The sequence below is a fragment of the Blennius ocellaris genome (assembly GCF_963422515.1).
Source record: "Blennius ocellaris genome assembly, chromosome: 1".
Lineage (NCBI taxonomy): Eukaryota > Metazoa > Chordata > Actinopteri > Blenniiformes > Blenniidae > Blennius > Blennius ocellaris.
Window position 1 is genome coordinate 21743013 of NC_137650.1, and position 22278 is coordinate 21765290.

At 41.0% G+C, this 22278-nt stretch overlaps 2 protein-coding genes across 2 annotated transcripts; both read right to left on the minus strand.

The window, feature by feature from the left end:
• Positions 1-1723: 1723 nt before the first annotated feature.
• LOC308135807 (mitochondrial inner membrane m-AAA protease component AFG3L1-like) lies at positions 1724-11314 on the minus strand (the record flags this gene model as incomplete). Its single annotated transcript, XM_080503929.1, has 17 exons — positions 1724-2208; positions 3176-3370; positions 3520-3720; positions 3824-3939; positions 4547-4657; positions 4781-4906; positions 5755-5862; positions 5979-6132; positions 6344-6481; positions 6721-6994; positions 7112-7236; positions 8545-8619; positions 8715-8864; positions 9324-9442; positions 9532-9591; positions 9723-9813; positions 11195-11314. The coding sequence occupies 17 exons, from the start codon at positions 11312-11314 to the stop codon at positions 1981-1983; spliced, it is 2391 nt and encodes a 796-aa protein (XP_080360055.1). The 3' UTR covers positions 1724-1980.
• A 405-nt stretch (positions 11315-11719) lies between these two features.
• def8 (differentially expressed in FDCP 8 homolog) lies at positions 11720-20294 on the minus strand. Its single transcript, XM_080511590.1, has 12 exons — positions 20180-20294; positions 18587-18718; positions 16657-16751; positions 16435-16584; positions 15802-15943; positions 15372-15536; positions 14999-15126; positions 14535-14648; positions 14377-14457; positions 13813-13953; positions 13584-13693; positions 11720-13368 (listed from the first exon to the last, which is right to left on the minus strand). Exons 2-12 carry the CDS (start codon positions 18693-18695, stop codon positions 13293-13295), a joined length of 1311 nt encoding a protein of 436 aa, XP_080367716.1. The 5' UTR covers positions 18696-18718; positions 20180-20294; the 3' UTR covers positions 11720-13292.
• Positions 20295-22278: the final 1984 nt, after the last annotated feature.

Here is a 22278-nt window from a genome sequence, read left to right on the forward strand (position 1 = left end):
TGACAGACAGGGTTTGAGGATAACTGCACCTTCCTTCTCGCAGCCTCTCAGGAATGGGCCTGCAGCACAGGCCGACTGGCACCAAACATTGCATCCACGCCGTGAGGCTAGCTCTTCCGTGCGATGACATAAATCCACAGAGTTGTTAAAAAAAAAAAAAAAAAGACATTTTCAACACACTTATTGAATATCGTTGTGTTGCCTAAATAATGTGACAGGGTTTTTTGTTGCTTCGAAATGAGGTAACATAAATATAGTTTCAGGGAGGCTCAGCTTGATCTATCACACCTCCATCTTAATGAAGAATGTGTTGTTGTGTTCAATGCCTAAATAATAATTTTAAAAAAACAACATTGCACTTGTTTCACTGAATTGTATCAACAATGCCCTCCAGAATTATTGGCATGTGGTGCAGATGACTCAAAAGATAAACAGACCAAGTAGCAGCTAAAATGCAATAAACTCATTCATAATGCAATTCTTCTTTACAGATTTCTACAAACCAACACCTTTTTTCTTTCTTTTTTAAATTTCTGTACATGATTAAAATCATAGCTGCTGTTCAGATAATCAAAGTGAAAATGTTTGTTGTCAAACTCCGCTGAGACACAAATGAATCAGATGGGCAATACTTGAAGCGGTTTGGAAATGAGGTTGAAATCACTCAGCAGTCTGGTGGATTTGCACGAATGCCAAAAAACAACAAAGTGCCAACACTTTTGTGATCATGTTTCAAGATGTTCTTTTGTGATCATCTTTCAGGAGATGACTTTTTACCTTCTGATGCAATATTTCTGATCCTTGTCAACGAGGGGATTAGCTGGTTACTTGATTTATTTGTCATAGGGGAAACTTGTCTATGCCAGGAGTGCCAATAATTCTGAATGCTGTGACACGGTGGATCAAAAGTGACACTGGGATGGAAGCAGAATAAAGAAAATCAAAAACGATGGATTATTTGTGGTCATTACAGTATTATATTTATTATAAGAGGAAAGTTAGCGAGCAGAAATAAATCGGGTTGAATTCATACTTTAAATGTATGATGGATTCCAACATGTCTAAGTAATTACTATTAAATGTATTCTGCATTTATGCATTAAATTAATCTACTGTACTTTTCGCATAGGTTTCACCATTACTTTTTATCGGGTGAACATTTCTTTTATTTCTATATGATGTCATTCTCAAAATTAAATCTATTCCCTTTATCAGATGTGAAAAGTTAGTGTGAATCACTATTGTGACTTTCACAGCATGGTAATGATATTGTTCTATTCAGGTTACAATTTAGTATGATAACTAAAAGTACACCCTGGAACATGTACAGGGTTTATTAGCTTAAACATTGTTTATTGTACAATGGTACAAAGGAAGATTAAAAACAGTCAAAAGGGCAGCAAGGTCATTGAAAGATCTGAGACACAATAGAGAAGGGAAAAAAAAGGCTTTTCTCCCCTTCAGGGAAAATACACAGTACATTTTTAGGCACCAACACAAGAGACATATGGTTGACATCTATTCTATGACAAACATTCTGATCATATGGTTGGTTTTTTTCATTGTAATGTCAACCACTTACAAGCACCAAATTCTGAAATTCAATTAGATAAAAAAAGTCACACAAAAAATTGTTTACACAAAAAACAGCACAGCATGTTGCTTCAGAAGAGAAGTGACATCTATAAAAAACATTTATTTTATTTTTTTAGTTTGAGCTCAGTAATTTTCCTGTTCATGTCCACTACATATTTGTGACATTGTTCAGGGCGATTGCACTTCAGGGTTGCATCAAAGTGAGGAAGCAAGAGTGTTGAAGGCACTTCCAGCAGATATATAAGCTGCAAACTGTAAAAACTACAATATATACAATATAAACCGCAATAAATTGCACATTCCAGGAAGACCTGGATAATATATCCTCACCATTTATCTGCAGAATGTCCGTGGAATCTTTTGCCTGGAGGCAACATGTGCATATTAAAGGTAGACGGCTGATTTGTTTTGTCGTTTCTGCGGGTATTTCCCATCTCCAATGCTTTTATCACAGTCTTTTAGCCTTTTGGGTAGTGAGGCGTCCTCTTCCAGTTCCCCCAATCCTTCGACCAATTCTTCATAAGAGGACTTCTCCTGAAAGGGACGAGGTCCGAGCAGCTCCACCATGTCACCTCGGTCCAGAATCTCTTTCTCTAGAAGACATTTTGCCACCTGCAATGAAGCACAAGCAACACTTAAGACACAGTTTGGCATTCCATATTTCTCAGTAAAAAAAAAAAAAAAAAAATCTCATTTACATTTTCTTTATATTTTTCATATAAAAATATAATGGACATGGGCAAAAAGGCATTTTGAAAATACTACATTTGTAAACTGTATTTTTGTATTAAATATGTTGGATGAAGGCTGATATTCAGGCAAGTCTAAGTCCTTATTCGGCATGTCTTCTTTTCAGTGGACACGCTAAATACCATTTTTATTGATTGTGTAAGTCACATGTGTTACAAAAATAAGATTACTATAAACATTTATTTGGATTGTGACACAGTTGTTTTCAACCTTTTTACAGCCAGTAGCAATCCGGACATTATCAGTATTATCAAGTCCAAATCAGGTTTATAGCTATGACTAACTTGGTCAAAAGAGAGCTAAACTATAACGTACAGTAAGTGGAAGATTAGCCCACTTACGATTAAAGACTTGACCCCCGAAGTGACAACAGGCTTCGATTATAATAGACTGGATGATATTCTAAATGGGGTCTGGTAATGCTTCAAGTTGACCTGATTTGGACTGAATTGTATCTGAACTGGATGTGGAACATGTCTTGGCTGGAAAAACGCCTTGCTTGGGTGCATAGATGAATTCAAAATGAGTACAATTTAAAATGGGAATGCACCGGTGCTTGAGAAGAGCTTTACTATGCATGTACTATGTATTGTGTGCTCCCCTCTCCCCTCCCCTCGTTTTGCTTGTTGTCACTTGTCATTTTTTGTACTGTAATTTTTTTTTTCTGTTGATATTAATTGAAATATAAAAAATATAAAATCGACATTTTCTATAATACTCAGGATATAAAACATGCAGTGGAGCAGCAGCAGCAACAGTTTTAGCTACAGGTAGTTGCATTTTGCTCAGATGATGATCCTCCTTTCACGAGTAGAACAAGAAGTCGCACCTTCTCCACCATTTCTTTCCTGTCGTTGACGAGCTGAATTGTTCGTTGGAAGGCAGCATCGATGAGCAGGCGGACCTCCTGGTCTATGAGCTGGGCTGTGGATTCACTGTATGGCTTCTCGGTTACGACACTTCCCTGCTGAGGGAGGTCGAAAGAAATCTGACCCACCGTCTCATTCATACCAAACTCCACCACCTAAAATATGAAGAGAAATCACAGCTGTAAAAAGGGAGCCAGATTGCAAAAATAAAGAAATGATAGTTTAACCTAATTGCCTCTCGTCTTGGTAAAAGTCACAGCTTCGGTTCAGTGCCACCAGTTTACACAGCGCTTAGTTTGATTACCTGTGCATAGGCAGACTGTGTGACTTTCCTGAGGTCGTCTTGGGCGCCAGTCGTGATTCGACTGAAGAAAACCTGCTCCGCCACTCGGCCTCCCAGCATCATGCACATCCTGTCAAACAGCTGATCCTGGGTGAATAGGTACTGTTCCTTTGGGAGGTACTGTGCGTAGCCCAAACCCTTCCCCCGAGGGACGATGGACACCTGGTGGGGACGCGACAATCGATTTAATTGTCGAGTTCGCACAGTCAGCATAATGAAAAAGAAAGGGAATTCAGACTAAAGAAGTGAGAAAGAGATCGAGTACCTTCAGTAGTGGGTCTGCGTGTTCAAGGAACCAGCCGACGACAGCATGCCCAGCTTCATGATATGCGATGGTTGTCTTTTCTGGTAGCTGTAGTACCTGAGTTTTCTTTTCCAAACCTAAAAACAACAGGATGTTTAAGAAAACTGTTCAATATGTGATATGCACACTCGAAAGATAGTTAAATTGATTTTTCATCAGCATTCATCCCCCCACTGCGAGTACAGCATACTAACAACCTCCCATTGTGGCTTCATAAAGTAATCACATCTACATCCTGGAGGAAAAGTCAATATTACTCATTTCTCATTAGATAAGCAGAACATAAAATGACACAATTAGGTTCAAAGATGTAGATTAGATTACAGTCAAGGGAAAATGATCACATTAACAACTAAATTCCTGTTCAACCGCTGATGAGGACTTTTGTAAACTTCCAAATACCAACAGCAAAGAAATAGACCTTTGCAGGACGACCATCCAAACACAGACCAGATTCACAAGAGCTTGTCAGTACCATCAAAAGCAAACAGTAATATTTAACAACTGTCAGAAAGTCAGAAAACTGGGCATAAGCACATGCAATTCACTCATTGCACTTTTTCTTTTCTTTTGTTTTACAAATCTAGAAACTCATTTCAGGGCATCGACCTTTGTCTTTTGTGACATGTGTAGCCACTGACAATCGCACTTCATTTGATAACTAAATGTGGTGGTTAAACTTACCTCCAATAATTCGTTCAATCGCCTGCTCAAAGTGCTTAACAGTGATACACTGGCTGAGGTGACGAGCCGCGATCAGTGCAGCTTCATTGCACACATTTGCAATATCAGCCCCTGAGAAGAACCAGAGATCAAACACAATTGTTAGACCATACTGTAAAGCCAAACTCCATGAATTGTGCTTGTAATTTGCCAATTCAGAGTGTTCACACATGTGAACGTTTGTCCTCCTCTTACCAGTAAAACCTGGAGTCAGTGCAGCGAGTCTCCTGGCCAGACCATCTACATCAATGCTGGAGTCTAACTTCAGAGGTCTCAAGTGCACTTTAAAGATGGATGCCCTGCCTTTTATATCTGGTGGTCCTGCAGAAAAGAGAAAAACAAACATGCCGACGATTAATCCATTAAGGTCGGGACTTGCTGGACTGCAGCCTGTCATATCCAACAGAAGGAAGATGACAGGCTCCACTGTGGGAAGATCTCAGGTCCATTACAGAGCAGTGTAATGAGTGAAATCCGTCTTTCAAGCACTTTTAATAGGGGTTGGGTCCAGATACCCTCAACTCTACAAATACTACAAAAAAATTTGGATGGATGGATGGATGGATGGATAAGGGTAGCAGGAATGTTTCAGACAGACTGTTCTGTTACATCAGTCTTCAAAAATGGGCCAAATCTGAGGTTTACAGAAGCACAATTAATCTCTTGTGCCGGCTAAACCCAAACTCACTTTTGTTTTTGTTTTGCTTTTCTTCACAAAACTATTAACATTACGACATAACAAGTTATGCAACTAATTACTATGGCTGTTTTCAAGCAACTGCATCTGACCGTTCACTGTTAGGGGACAGCAAACAGCAGAAAGGGGACAGAGAAGCTAATTGTGTTGCGTCGATCATGTGGGTCTCAAGTTATCCAATCTCTCATTTTGAAAAATGAACAGCCGTCTCAATTTGACCCCATTTTCTTTGTCAGAGAGAAATCTTCCTCTCAACCTGCAGTGCCCGTGTCAGACAAATTAGATCTGAGCAGCCACAACAAAGATCAAGTGATTTAAGCAAACATGAAAGGAAGCTGGCGACAGCACACACATTTTTAATGACATCACAAGAAGACGAGCAGAGAAAGATGGATGAAAATAGGCCTGCTTCAAACAATTATGGAAACAACTCATTGAACGTAAGACAGGAGTCCGATGATGATGTTTTTACCTATGTATATATGTCGATCAAAGCGTCCAGGCCGCATCAGAGCAGGGTCCAGGATGTCAATTCGATTGGTTCCAGCCAAAACAATTATGTTTCTGGTACTGTTGAATCCTGCAGTGACAAAAATATTGCAACACAACAACGATTTTATGAAACATTACATCATGAATTAAAAAAAAAAAAAAAAAAAAGGCGAAGCCACCAAAAGAGATGATACAACTGCTCACCGTCCATTTCCACAAGCAACTGGTTGAGAGTGTTCTCCTGCTCGCTTTGGTCGCCAGTGTTGCCTTGACCTCTTTTCCTGCCGACTGCGTCGATCTCGTCGATGAAAAGGATGCAAGGTGCATTTTTTCTGGCTCTGGCAAATGTATCCCTTATCTAATAAAGGACAAAAAGAGAAACCCGAAAATAAGGTCGTTTTAGAAATAACTGCAGCTTAAGTCACAGCATTTCCCTGCTGCTAGAGCCGATAGCAGCAGTCAACCATCCAACTAATCAAAGTGTTTACAGATGAGGGCAGGCAGATGGGCCGCATGTGACACATCGTATAACATCAGGAATCTTGAAGATCATTCAGCTCGGTCCTCACCCTTGCTGGGCCCACACCAACAAACATTTCCTGGAACTCTGAGCCATTGACTGTGATGAAGGGGACGTTGGCCTCTCCCGCCGTGGCCTTTGCCAACAAGGTCTTCCCTGTTCCAGGTGGACCAGATAACACAGCTCCCTGGAAACAAAAGGGTTAGTTACACAAGGTGAATTCAATATATTTAACCTGGAGCTTCCAAAGGTGTTTTTCAAAGTATGAGGGACGCGTTAATAAACATGTATTTACACTGTGGTACTGTAAATAAAGTGGTGCTATTGATCGTTTTGATACTAGACAAATAAAACTGAACTGAACTGAACTGAACTAAAAGACCATCAAATATCTATATGTTGTTCAAAAATGAGACTTTCACACACCTTGGGAATCTTGGCACCCAGGTCATAATACTGACGTGGCTTCTTCAGAAAGTTCACAAACTCTAAGATTTCAAGTTTGGCCTCTTCGCAGCCTGCAACATCTTTGAATCGCACATCGATCTTGTCTGTAATGATCTTGGCTTTGGATTCACTCATGCTGAATGGGTTTCCTTTGCCTCTGCTGACATTCCTTCCTCCCATTTGCCCATGCCGCATGGTATAAAGAAACACCCCGACCAGGATTATGACTGGGAGAAGGGTAAAAAAGAGCGTCCTGTTGGTAAAGGAAGAGTAAACCAATTAGACCAGAAGCCACGTGCGCAAGTGTATAAAAATGGCAACAACAGTATATGAGTCAAGTTGAATTCATAGTGAAGTTTTATTTTCTCACCCGTCACTTTCACTGCTGTAGAAAACTGGCACTTTGTTTGTGGACTCGACGCCCAGGTCCTGCTGAGCCATCTCCAGGTTGCGCTCAAATGATTCCACGCTGCCGATGTTGAACCAGAAGTAGCCCTGAAAAATAAAGACAAGAAAATAAGCAATTTCATATGCTTATGTAAAATCTCTTATTATATAACTGGCCTCCAAGGGACTTGCAGCCCCCGGGCGTGGAGACACACAAACCGTCATTGGGGAATACGCATGACAAAAAACGGAAATGAGAGGTGAAACAACAACCCAACATTCGATCGTGGGCTCTTTTTCTGTGAAAAGTTGAATGTGTGGCGTAAACACTATCTGTCAGCCTCGTTTGTTGGAAAGTAATAAACGTCCAAATATAATAGTATTATGAAACTTTCAAAGTTCAGAAAGAGGTTTTGGTTGCAGGAGGAAGTCCAGTGAAAGGGAGGAAAAACAGAACACATCAACGACACCCAAAACATAAAGAAGCAAATCTCTCCTCTCAGTCCAGTTTTAAGAATTGTTGGTAAATTGTGTTCGTCGAGGCTTAAGTTTAAAGTCTTGGATTATGATCCAAGCTACGGAAACAAACAGGACACTTGTGGTAACAAACGGGCTGAATTTACACATAAACATTCTAGTTTTCTCAACTTTAATCACAAGTTCTCATCCGGGATCACTGCTCCATTGAACCATGATGGGATCTGGTTATTAGAAGACTTTTAACTCTTCTCCACCACCAGTCGCACCACAATTTAATAGTGAGCCTTAAACCTCACTATTGCCTGCCTATTACTGTGTTTATATAAATACTGTGTCACTGCCGCGTTACAGTCATTACTGCAATCTGCTGGGGTTTTATTTATACCAAGTCAGTATTGTGTTATCTCCCCGTCCTCAGTCGACACAATTTATTTGTTAAAACGTGATCAAATCCGACCCTCTGGTGGGGCGGTTTAGGTCTTATGTTTGACATCCCTGCTTTAAGTGTGTATGTTGAGTGGTTGGGGCCTCATCAATGTAGCTGGACTGATGATTTAGACTCGCCATTTTAACTTGTTAAATCCTTTCGCTTGGTTATTTTCCTGCTTGAAGCGCCTCAAGTATGATGAAAGAAAAGTTCCTGTCTTAGAGGATCCTGATGGCTTTCCTGTAGGAATCAGCAAATCATCACATCGTCTCATTATAAAACCCCCTACTAACACGACGAACGGATAATCAGCTGTAATAGTGTTGGTCGCAATGTTAAGATTTATTATAGTAGAGGATTTGCACCACAATGACTGTGGGGTGTCTTTAAGAACATATGTGAGAGGAGAAGTCCAAGGATAACGATCATGATTGAGTCACGTTGACACTGACACCTCCACAGTAAATCCACAAGAGGTGAAAGATCATAAGCGTTATTGTTATACTGACCACATCTGACGTGTTCACTCCATGAGCTGGAAACACTTTGACATACTGCTTGTTGACAACCTCCAAATGACCCACCTGCGTCGAAGAGCACAGAAACGTGTGAGGTCGAGGGCCCACAAACACAAACGACAGGAGATAAGACAGAATCAGGACAAAATATAGCGTCTCACCAGGCCTCTGTTCAAGTAGAGATGCAGGAACTCCTTCCAGGAGATCTGAATCCCCGTCTCTCTGAAGTAAAAAAACAAAAAAGCCGAAGCCATTCCTGCTGCGCCCAGAGCGAGGTTCCAGGCCGTTTTGGCGTCGAGCTGGAAACCCTCCTGTTTCGAACAGAAAGAGGAGCGTGGGTCACCATGAGATCGATTGCCATAGAAAAATCCTCACCCTGCGCTCACCTTGGAGCCGTTGTATGATAGTTCTCAAAGCACCGTGTGGTCCCTTTCAACAGACCAGTGTGTAGAACACAGTGGGGACGCCTGGCGCATTAACTGCATACCGCACATGATTTGTGCAGCCTTCAGCTTCGGGTGTTTCGCCAATTCACCCGCATAATATGATTTTGATGCCAAGGGCTGCTTTGCGATCAATAAAGCGGTCGTTGCATCACTGACCTCTCTGATTGAATCTCGCTGTTGTGTTGTTTAAGCAACTAAATCAAACGTGTGCACAATGAACATATCACACACAGCATGTGTTTGTGTTTACTGTGTGTGTTTACTTTTAACAACAGTGTGTGATAACAGTCCGACAACATTAACCTCCTGTACTTTGAGTCCCACCTGAAAGCGCGTCCACCAGTCGGATTGCCGATCGCTCCCTCCTCTTCCTCCTCGGCTGCCTTCATCATCTGCGTCCCGGGCTCCAGTTTCCAGAGACTCTTGCTCTTTGGTGGTTTCCTCTGGACATCAACAAACAAACAAACGATGGAGCACTCCGGCCGAGATGACAAAACAAGATGTTCGAGATTCCCTGGGACACATTCCTCACCTTCCACAGATTTGTCGATGCCAGTAGTTTCGTCACTCTTTGGGAAAAACTTGTCAAAACCTAAAGTATTACAGCAACAAAACACAGAGAGGAAGTGATGTTGTGACAAACGCCGACCTTTAAGATTAGGGTCAAAATGTGCAATGATTTCCTCTAATGAGACTCAATAAGAGCATTAGGAGGCGCCCGACCTTTTGGTGGCTTGTTGGAGCTGAGAAATCGACTGAGAGCAAAACTGTGTTGATATAATCCTCCACATCGACTTTGGATTAGTGAAGTCCTCTGAAAAAAAAAATAAGACACTGTGTGATAAATGTGTTAACAATGAAGGCAGGACCAAAAATAACCTGTTAAAAAAAAAGAAAAGAAAAAAGCATGCGATATGTTATGTCATGGATATTACATCGAACAGACATGTAAAGCCATAAATCAGTTTGAAGACAGCTGGTTGTCGTGGAGCAGTTTTCATTTGAACTTTTCTTATGCTATTTTATGAAATCTGCTTTGCTTCAAATAACATTATGATTAATGGGATTACTGAAATCCCATTAAGGTGTTCTGCTCTACATTCAACCAAATTACATAAAGCAATCAAACCAATTACAGTTAACCCACTTATACCTGACACCAAACAGCTGCTCTGATGCTCATATATATATTCAGTTACATTTTGGTAACCATGTGCGTTTCAAATTAGCGTCTCTCCATAAATGATGTATGGGTACAAACAAGTTTGGATGAGGAGCACCAGTCTGTTCTTCAACTTGGGGAATCACTAAAGGTTTAACTGCACACAAGTTAACAGTAGCTATCATAATACATTCAAAGATTTGTTGAAGCATTTATTCCTTTAATCTTAATCCATTTTATCCACATTTCTTTTAAAGTTATTACGGTGCAAGATGGCTTCACCTCAGACTGGCTGATATGTGCAACTGTGCATGCAGGGGTTGAGCTTGAACAAAAGAACTCCTGATTGTATAACATATCTTTATTTGTATCTCTGCTCGGTCGCTTGAACAGGTGCTGTGCCACTTCTCATGCCCCCCCAGAACATTTCCATCCAGAACACCGCGTTCCGCCGTGGAGAGTATAGAAGAACACGATGTTCACGTGTTGCACATATGCTCAAAATCATACAAAAAGACAGTTTACTGACTTCAAGGAACTCCGAAAAACAAAACCCCGATCACATGATTTTCACCTCAAGATCGCCCCAACGTTGCTGTGCATGTTGCGACATGCTTTGTATTTATATTTATCATAAACGAGAGCGATTGAATGAATAAACTCGCGGTGTCTGTGGCACGGGCACGCCCCCCTCCAGAAGAACACTATGAACTGAGGAAACGGACTTGTAAACCACATTATAGAACGGACATAGCCGACCGTGAGAGGACAAACATCACAGGAATGATACATAAACAGAGCAACACAGTGTTTGTTTTCAGGGGTTTAAAGGGTTTTGCTGCTGCTGCTGCTGCTGCTGCTGCTGCACGGAGCAAAGCGCCCCGTTCCCACCACAGACCTGCTGCAACTCTGTGACTCCTGCAAACAATAGTTTAACTGACGCACGTGCTACAAACAAATCCCCGGGGAGGCTTGTCCTGAAGATGCCACAACAAGTTTACGCAAAAACACCGAAACAAAGACGTGCGTGTACCTTCAGCGCGGCGCGGTTGCCATACGTGGCTGCAGAAATGGTGCTGAAGTCTCGACTCCACGTCCGGACCGATCGCACTCGGTTCCGAAACGGTCCGAAGCTGACGGAGAGGAGAGCCATCTTCACCGGTGACCGTCACGCAGCTGCAATACGGACGGAGTGAGTGGCCCGCGGGGCAGCCGGCCATCCAGCGACTCCGCGAACCCACTGCACTCCAAACAACAGGCGAGGCGTGTTCTCGCGAGAGTTTACGCAACCGACCCAATCCAGCACGGATTACTTATTTTTTCATAACAGCGTTGGAATTAGATGGGACCTTATTTTTCTAAATACTAATAGTGAAACGTGTAGGATTTTACGCAACTATTTTTGTGCTTTTAAATAGGATGTAAAACTGTTGACGATGCAAGTTCTGTGAAGTTCAATAGGATGAATGTCAATAATGTCCTGAAAGACGAAGGTTCAGTCAAAACAATGGACGCAGAAAACAGAATATATGCTGAGATGTTTATTGTTGTTATTTTTTGCATTATGCACAAGGAGGAGTTGACTTTCATGAATTTATTCATGCATTACTCATGTTTTAAAACAAAGCATGGCTTACACCATTACCATGTATGACTTGACTACGAGTTTGAAAATATATTTCGTACATCATGCTGAAAGATAACACAGCCATAACTCATTATTTTAAAACAAATATTCAAATAAAAATGTACACTTTGCCAAAGTTTCCCCATGACACATTTATCATCTCTGAACAAAATGTGCTGTAGGTGCATTAAGACTGAAACTATTCACAAATGTATTAAGACATTTGGATCACAGCTGTAAGTAACCTGACAATCTTAGGCACAATATGCTCATGAGTATCCCTGTCTATTTGCTACACTGCACTAAACAGGACAAACACACCGTACTGCACTAACATCGTTCACAGTTTAGAATGAAATTACATTTTAACTACTTCAATATTCGTGCCCTGTGACAGACAGGTGACCTGTCCGGGGTGTATCCTGCCCTCGCCCACAGTGGGCTGGGATCGGTTCCAGGGTCCCACGACCCTGAACTGGATAAGCAGGACTGAAAATGGATGGATGTGACTATTTCTATGCTTGTAGAGTTAAACAGCTGTACCGTTAACGTATGCTCTGATTACATCTCGGTTGCCAGTACATTTCATGATTATGCTTTTACTCACTGGATCACCAAATGATTCTAATAATTCAACATTTGGACTGAGCTCAGAACAGGCTTGATCTGTATGGCAGGGTACAAAGAAGATGTAGAGAAACAAAAAGAAAAAAAAATACCGGTAATAAATAACGAACTGAGAGAGGAAGTACGAAAGGAAAGAGAAGGCGTGGGCATTGTTATAATATTCAGTCTGATATAGTTTGCCTCCTGATTAAACAATAGGCTTAGTGTCAATGATGCTTCCAAACAACAGTAAAGTTAAACTTTGATGACTTTAACACTTTACTTTCAATGTGAAACAAATGATATAATGCAAAAATCCGGCTAATCAAATGTTGTGATTTTATCATTGCAAGAAGCAAGTATGTATTCTAATAGCTATGAAACAGCAGTAATCTTTCTCTTCCATTAGTTAAACCTCGTGCTAAATGGCAACCTTATTGTTTAGCATTTTGCAATTTTGGCAGTAAAGTTTTATGTGTTTGAGGCTTATAATAGTTATTATACAGTCCCTGCATGCATAACCACCTGATGAGGTGGATTTCCTCTGAAGGACATTTACTCATACATCTCCACAAATGCACACACAAGTACACGTAAACACGCACACACACACGCACTTATACACATGTATACAGTGTTCAGTACTTCCGATTTCAGTACGAATGCAAACGTTTTGATAAAAAATAGAAAAGTATATACATATATTAATTTCCAGAGAGGCTTCTAAACACCCTGCTTCACAATGTAGAGCACAGGGAACATACACTAAAGCATGAACACAGAAATGAGAAGCGAGTTTGAACACTTGGATCTTGATCATGAGGCAAAGTGCAACATCCAGTAACATCAGGTGTTTGTTTTTTTTCCCTTTTTTGTAGAGTTATGCTTCCTTCACATCTCAGATCTCGTCCTGCTTGCGCTCGGTCATTCTGGCACACCGTGGACAAGTTGTGGAGTTGTCATAGTAACAATCTCTGAAGACACACACAAACATTTGTTGTTTTTTAAATACATTAAAACAATAGTCCTTTTAAATAAACTTACATATAGTTAACAAAAAATGTTTTCATACAACATATTTTACTTTGACATTCAGTTTTCTTTCCACATTTTACTTAACAGTGCAATCAGATGAGAATGAAAGAAACATTGACCGTATTGGCGCATTCGCTGGTGTTGACCGACTGACCTGTGGAAAACAGCCGAGCATTCGTGGCAAACGGAGGTGTGGCTGTCGAAGGGGAACAGGATGTCTCCCTCCTTACAGAGCTCGCACACAAACCCTTTGGCCTGACACCGCTGCACCAAACACACAGAGTAAAGAAGAGGGAAAAAAAAAACGAGTCTCGTGAAAACGTCTTGTTTCTGAATATTATAATAATGTGCTATGGGAGTGTGGTGTGTGTTGTTTTTGTCACCTCGCAGTCCAGCTTGATGTGCTTCGCAAATGTGGTGTGGATCTCAGTGAGCGAGCAGCTGAGTCTACCGCTGGAGATGTCAATCAGATCCTGCAGCGAGTACATGTCGTCGTTCTCCACAAAGTGCTGCCGGTCTTGGAGCTGGAGGACGCGAGCGGGAAAAAATAAACAGATTTAACACGTGACGAAAAAGTGAATGCAACCAGAGTGTTTGGCTTTATTGTGCAGAGAAGATATTTTTAAAAAATAATAAAAAATTTCCACTGATAGGATGAGTTCTTTATACAACAGAAAACTTCCTGAATTCAGCCACATGGGGGTGCTGTTATAACATTAATCACAATGGCCAGCATTAAAACTGACTATCAAAGTGCTTTAAAAAAAAAAACACACACATCCAGTACTGCTTATAACATGAGCTATCGGTGTCAATCATTTTGCACACACAAGATAAGCACAGGTAATTAGAATAAACACACGTTAATAAAAAATTAACGTGTTTCCATTTAGTTTTATTCCCATTTGTATTGTGCCTTTACTTATCTATTGTAAACTGTTACCAACCTGTAGTAGGAGACGAGCTTCCATGGCCTCTTTGCAGGTAATAAAATAAGGTTTCATCAGCAGAATATCTTGACGAAGTTTCTGTGAACCAAACACAACCCAGTGATTATTTTGTCTCACCGTCAGTCTCTGACACAAATCTATTTTTGCTTGATTACCCTGATCTCCACCAGCTCCTCCACAAAGTTAAACAGCAGTGGATTGATTTCTTTCAGTCTCAACACGGGCCGTGACATCATCAGTGCGAGGTAGCGCATTGAGGAGCGACACACCTGGATCAAAAAACACACTGTGAGCGCAGAGAAATGGCTGAATGTGTCCCTTGACCTGGTTTTCTGCTTCGGCTGTTATGAAATCATTTTTTCCCATAAGACATGAGAATATAATTTAATCCTGCCGAACTTGAACATGTCGTGAGCAGATTTCATTGACGGATGGTCCGCAAGTTTATTAGATGCTTCCCTGATGCAATTGAGAGCTCGTTTGAAATCTATCAGTGACTTTTACTAAAATAATACTGACAGCATAGCTTCCTTCTCCTTCAGCAAATACAGATAACACTCATAATTTGTTTTTTTTCTCATGCCAATATTGTTTTTTTGTGTGTGGCTGCTGAAGGTACCTTGCGTGGTTCAAACTCCCAGTTGTGAATGACGCGAGCTGGGATGATGGCTATGTCATTCCAGTGGCACGTGCTGCAGTAATACTGGCCCGTATAGTCGCACTGTCTGGCCTCGCTGGGTATGCCCCCTGCAAAATAAACGAGCCACAGTGCAGTCGAAACAAAGAGGCGCGGCGTGGACATGTCACCAAAGTCCAACTCGTATCACTAACAAAAGCTCAGCTCAGTTAGAAATGTGTGTTATACCACTGTGATAAAAAGCTCAGAGCAGCTGGACTTGAGCAAAGGCGTGGGTCTGCAACAGAAGTCCGCTATTTAAATGTCTTCTTCACTTTCAGTAAAATGCCAATAGAAGCCGGCGTTTAGTACTCACTCAGTGACACAGGTGCGCGACATTCGGCACAGCGGTAGTCTTGCCGATCGAGTCCTATTTCGGGGCAGATGCTGAGTTCGTACTCCGACTGATGGCTGACTTTTGACCTGACACAGGGCTTGGTGATGAGATTCATACACTTACTATGGCAACGGTAATAGCATCCTGAAGCAAGAAAGAGATAATAGGATGAAGAAGCTGGAGACGACGTGAGTTCTAACAAGCAGTGAGATTATTACGACTGACGCCATCATGAACTCAGAGGCAAGTGTGTTTTAATACGGCAGTATGAATGTCAAGCTTTGGGAGATACTGAAGGACAGGAGTTTACATTCATTGTCACACTATGAAGTTGTGCATTACATATGAAGGGCAGACATAAGTTGAGAGTTGTCCTTCTCTATGCAAAAATGCATAACATTGGTCTCACCTGTGCAAGTATACCAAGTCTGGATGAGGCCCCAGATGATTGTGCTACACTTGTCACAAGTTTGTTTCACACTCTTGCTCTTTTCCTTGGAGAAGCGATGCTCCAGCAAAACTCTCAAATTGGGCTCGTCCTCCTCGGGGTCCTTTTAAGAAAACAAGTACAAAAAAACTAAATTCCCAACAAGCAATGTTACACAGCAAGGACATTATTTCATATACAGTGTCTTCTTAATGCTTTCCGTGCTGATCATATGATCGTCCTGACGCATTAAAAACATCACGATTTGCTGAACAAAACAGGCCTGTTCAACTGCATCAGATGACAATGCAGCTTCCTTCTTGCATGACATGAATAGAACCGTGAAATAGGCAACATTGTGTCTGATTCATCTCATAACGGCAAAGACTGCTACAGGCAAGAGCAATGAAAGTGTCCGAGATGTGTTGTCGGTACGCACTCCACCTCCTTGGGGTGAGAATGGGTGTTTTCTGCCCACGTTTGTCTCCCCTGTAATTCTGTGACCGATCAGAGATCAGAGGTCACATGCTTCCTTATAGGCAATCTTGCCAGGAGTACCACATTAATTATCTCTTTCATGAGTGTGTCCTGGAGGGGGGGGGGGTCTGTTCAAACCTTCAGGTCCTGCAGTTTGAGCCGCAGGTGGATGAGTTTCACTACGGTGTCCTTCTGTCTCTCCGAATGTTCCGGCAGCTCCAAAATCAGCTTCTTACATTCCTCGATGGCCAGTTTCAGCTGCTCGATGTCCGACGCCACGAAAGAGCCCTGTGAACAGCAGGTTTCAACAAATCAGGAAGTGGAGGGACAAGTGTGGCCTGTGATTAAAGCACAACTTACCATCGGCCTGGAGAAATGGTCCTCGGCTAAGCCGAGGTCCATGGTCCGGTCCAAACTGTGAGTTCTGCCCCCAGAGAACAGCTCAGGCCTCGCCTCTGAAAAGTGTATGACACAGCATAAAGCACTCCTCTTCTCACCATACACGCTGTGTTCTGGCCAGCGCGCTCAGTCATGCAACGGTAATGCCTCACACATGACTGCCGGGCCACTCAAGATACTGCCTCGCTCTTCTAATCGTCCCACGAAAAGCCTCCGTGAAGGAAGGGCTCAGAATAAAAGGAGAGCTCACGGGCCGTGACGTTCCCTGGCTCAGGTAATGTGTAACAAAGCGACCTGACGAGTCACGGATTCAGAGTGTGATTAAAGCTGCTGCACGAGGGGGGGGGTTGAATGAACTTTGAAACTTTCACTTCTATGTGTCTGCACCCACTCACTACTTACTATATCCGCATCTTAACAAGTCTAACTGCACTTACTGGTGACTTTTTAAAAAAAATTTTATCACAACTTTGTTTTCTATTAACAGTAGGTATAAACTGAAGCAAACTAAAAACAGCTGGCAACATCTAAAAAAAAAAGTGATTACATCAAATATTTCTCGCAGATAGAAAACTTGTCTGATAAATACACTGTAGGTGAGGTCACGTTTTGCCACAGCTCTGCTGTTGGTCTCCAATAAAAGAAAGGATTACTTGGCTCATCACAAGTGTGCTGTGATCTGAAGTCGGATGGATGAGATCTGATCGTTTTTAATATTTAAGTTCCGACTATGCAACAAGCCGAGTCGAGCAAAAAATGTGCAAACACTGAATTTAGTTGAACGATCTGTACAAGGCAGACAAATTGCAAATCAATCTGCAGTGAAAAGACGTCAAAATCAACACTTGGAACACTGAACTTCTGATACCAAGAGTCCATTCTGCAATGAGAGAAAAATCTACTCATCTACAAAGAGGTGAATTAACAAACACCATTTTGACTTGGTAGCATGTCTTTCATTTAATCTTTAAAATGACGTATGACCGACTTTGCTACTCAGTTATTTTGCTTCATTCATTCGACTTTACTGAAAAAGCGCAGACAAAGAGACGCAGCAACCGTTACCTGCATACATGTCAGAGGAAAACATGACGACGGTCATCGAGTACATCAATATAACCTACAAAACTGTGTCAATCCGATTTGTGTGAAAGGCTGAAATCAAACAACAACTACTTGAGTCCCCAATCCTGAAATACAGGAAGTGTGAGTGAAGCACTGCTTACACCTCTGCTTCTCAATTCCTCTGGTGCAGATACAGCATTTCCTGCTTCCTTGACCATTAACATTGAGTAACCGTCCAGTGGCGCTGCTTTCTAGGTGTAAAAAAATATTTTTGCTTTATATTCAAGCTGCTCAACTCAAGTAAAAACAATCATCAAACTGTGGGGTCATGAGGATGTTTAAGTCCTGTCATGAGCAAGCTATCCCCTTTTAGCATTTTCAGTTATAGTTTATATCTTGCAGTGTCGATGACATTTAGAAAGAAGCAGAACAACTGACCACAGGGACCTCCTCCGTCTGCAGCACTCATTTGTCTTTAAAGTGTCAATAAAAGCTATAGGGCTTATTTGCAACAGCAAAACCAGAAGATTTGAGGACGTTTTTTTCTCAAGCAAATAATTAAAGAGCATCCAAGTATTTCAGTGAACTCTGCTCGGGCTTGAAACAAACAACAACCGAGATTATCTTCAGAGTGGCTATATTCCACAGGCTCCAGTGGCAAAAACATTCTCTTGATCTGGCTTTTCACTTTGTGGACGTGTCAAAGAACAAATTCGCACATCACAGTGAGAAAATGAAGCAACAGAAGACCAGTGAAAATGTATGAGTTTATATTTCTTGCTGGCGATAGTTGTTTCATGAGCGTCATTGAGATGACGATCCTCACCGTGTTGTTGGGGCGTCTTTCCTCCGTGAGGGCCATCCTCTTCCTCTCCACGATCAAAGGGATTGAGGCGGGTTTGGCGAAAAAGTGTAAGTTTCTCATCATACTCCATTTTTTTTTTTTTTTTGGCTACATCTGGTGAAGACAAAACAAACTGGAGTCACGTCACTTGTTGAAGTTCTATTTTAGTTTATATGTACTCAGTGAGGGAGGAGGACAATGACAGCTTCGTAATGGAAACTAGTGGACTGGAGTGTCCCGGGGACGAATGCTTGTATTGTCCCCTCAGACCTCCGTCCAAAAGATCTGTGTTCACAAAACTGTTGAAAGAAATACCAAAACAATTAAAGGACTTAAAAGATCGATGAAGTCCAGAAAAATGTATTTATACACTGAATGTTGGATGAAATTCAGTGCTTTGCTTAAATAGAACTCAATATGAACATTTGCTGCTGGAGGTCAGATTCATATATTTACTAAATTTTAACAGTCTAAAAAGATATGTAACAATTCAAAACAGTTTTGAGCTTTTGAAACACACACGCAATTAAAAGCCCTTTACCTATGTTGTTTTTGTCTACATTAGTCGTATTCATTGAAATGTTTGGCTTATTTAAGTTTTCTATTTTAATTTTGTTTTGTTATTTTTACATGTTCAAAATAAAGATCAATCAGTCAATTAAAACACTTGGGGTGGATGGTGGACACGATCCTCAAGAAAGGAGGGCTAATCCTAGTACACTTAAAACAATGTTTTACAAAATCAGACTCAACTTACGAAGATTATGTCACTCTCAAACCATTCAATCAATAAAACCCTTTCTGGTGCTAATATCATGTGCCTTTCAAAGTCCACACACCATTATGAAGTAACACCAACTGTGACCTGAAACCTTTGACTCTGAAACCCCCTGACTATGGCCATCTTGTGGTCATTTCATCAAGACTCCATGATAGAGACTAAAGACTTCAGTAATATCGACCAACTGGACATGTACTATCATACTCACGTTGATGGTGAAACATTAGGCGTTGGCAAAACTTATTGGAAAGGCCATAATTTTTGTTGATGCCATTTTATTTCATTTAAATGGATAACAAGTATAAGTCAATGTTTCTGATTTGAGGATGTTTTCGAACTAAACCAGCATTTAAAAACACTTATTCCAATGTCAATGAGTCCCATTACCCACATGAGATGGCGAGTTAATGATAATAGTGTGATAAAACTGATGACTGGTACTTTTTGTGCGCATCGTCGGTATTATGTGTGCATTTTAGAACACATTCGTAAACACAGCGCGGTCGATGGGGTGTCCTCGAGCTGGCCAGCCTGACCTCGCCTCAGCGGTTCTAACCAATCAGAGCAGCTGCTTTACAGTCGTCCTCAAACAAGAGCTAACCTCGACTATAATTCACAGATAAAACAAGTACAACGTGGAATAAATAACAACAACACTGTCATAGATGAATACATTAGAAACAAACTGATGTTAACACCTAGATGTCACCGCTCAGCTACAACGAGCTAGCTAACACGCCAGTGCATCGTTGTTTTGATGCTAATGTTGGCTAACTTATCGCCCGGAGCCTTACCCCGTTATTGGCCGTGTCTTATGTGGAAACAGGCGGCTGTGAGGTGAATGTAGTGGTCGACGCCTGTGGAAAAAAGCGAGCAGCAGAAACTAAGTGTACTGTTTTCTTTCTTGAGCAACATCGCAGGAAAAACTCAAGTCAGTGCTTATCAGAATAACTCATTCCGGCTAATGTCTTCAAAATAAGGGTAGCTTGTGATGTTGTGTTTCTCACGACATATCATTATGTAGTATGAGGCAATAAAAGCAGAGTTCAGACTGTGTTTTAAACTGTATCTGTATAATAGTAACAGAACAAAAGTAATCACCTGGCCAATGATGGTTGTACGCGCGATAACCAGCACGTTATTTAAATGGCCTTGGTTTCATGCATTTACTTTGAAAATATGCCAATTGTATCCCCAGTTTCCTCTCATGCGAGGGGAAATTTAGTCCATGTTCCATTGGAGACATCTTCATACTAAACACGAGAGCATTGGCTGCAGGGCTCCGTGTGCAGGTGGAACCAAGTCTCAGCGAACTTAATTTTACCTGGCAAAGGCCTTCAACGTTTTAAACTTGTTTCGTTTTTGTTTGTTTGTAAAGCCCAACAAAAACAGTTGTTCTGAGTAAGTTGAGTTTCCTCCAATACTGATGCTGAACTTCTACAAGTCCACCATTAAGACAGAGAGATAGCTCACAAACTGATTGACAGTGAAGCACAAAGATTTACACAGCTGCTGAATGGAAGGATCATGTGGGGAAGACTGCACCGCCAGTGTGGCTGCAGCTTCCACACAAGGAGGATGGTTACGCCAGGATTTCTGACAGCTCTCACCCCGTTAGAGATACTGTCATCAGTCAGCCACTAGTAAACACAAACAACCTCAGACAAGCACACTCAGGAGCAGCTTCTTCCTCTAAGATCTGGCCTTTATCAACCCACATCACAACCCCTCGCCTCACCCTCACCACAATAACTTACACTGACATACTGCTCGGGAACACCACTGCGCCTTAAACAATTGATTTGGATGGATACATTATATATTTATTGTTGTTTTAATGACAGTAAAATTGATCCTATTCTATTCAAAAATAGTGAACACTTCAGATGAATGAATAAGACAGTTGCACTTACAAAAGATCTTATAAGAGTTGTACATTACTACTTTATTGTCCCTGTTGATCATGTATGTCCTTGGCTTTACTTTAGCGTCTATTTTATTCATGTTTTGCCCATGTATTTGTTTTTCTGATATTATATTATATTTCCTTCTTTAGCAAAGTCCTTTTTTGAACTCAATTTTTACTATAGAAATAAGATTGACTTGTGAAATTGCAGACAATTCACACAAAGAAGGTCGGTCAGACTATTGCTTTAGAGCTGATATAGACTTACAGTATACAAAGAATAAACAATGTTCTTTCAAAGCAAAGGCATGGCTTCATGTCACATGGATAAATGCGATTAACCCAATAATTGCATACAAATTCTTAATTGTGTACCATTATATGCTTCAGAATTGAGAATTACATCTGTGATTTTCAGAAACTGTTAAATTTCAACACTATGATCACAAAAATAAAGCATGTTTTCCATCAATCAGCCAATTTCCAAGCTTTAAAGCGTGACAGCTGCCTTGTGATTCCTGTTTTTCTCTGTTACATATATTACACTGGTAATATCACAGAACTAAACTGTTTATAAGGCTCAAAACAGCAAACCCAATGTGCAGAGAGATTATAAAAATACATATTGTAATTTTTGTCTGAGGTGGATCAACAGTGTGGATGTCATGCAATTAATCAGTTCTGGCCCATATGTTTGTGTGGCAGAATGGCCTTTTTGTGAAATGTTTAGTATAGATGAGTTGATTGTAAGTGCTAAGTCCCTTCCTAAGGCAACTATCAAGTCACCTGATTACTGGTGAAATGTTTCTAAAATAGCCTGAGGGGGTCAGGACGGACTAGGAATAAGTATAAATAGGTCAAATTAAGGATAAAAAGCTTTTCAATTTGCAGCCATCTTTATGTCCATTGCATAAAATCCCAAGATATCCTTTGAAGACAGTGTCACAGCTGTTTTATATAACTTTTTAGGAAGCGATTGTTGACAGA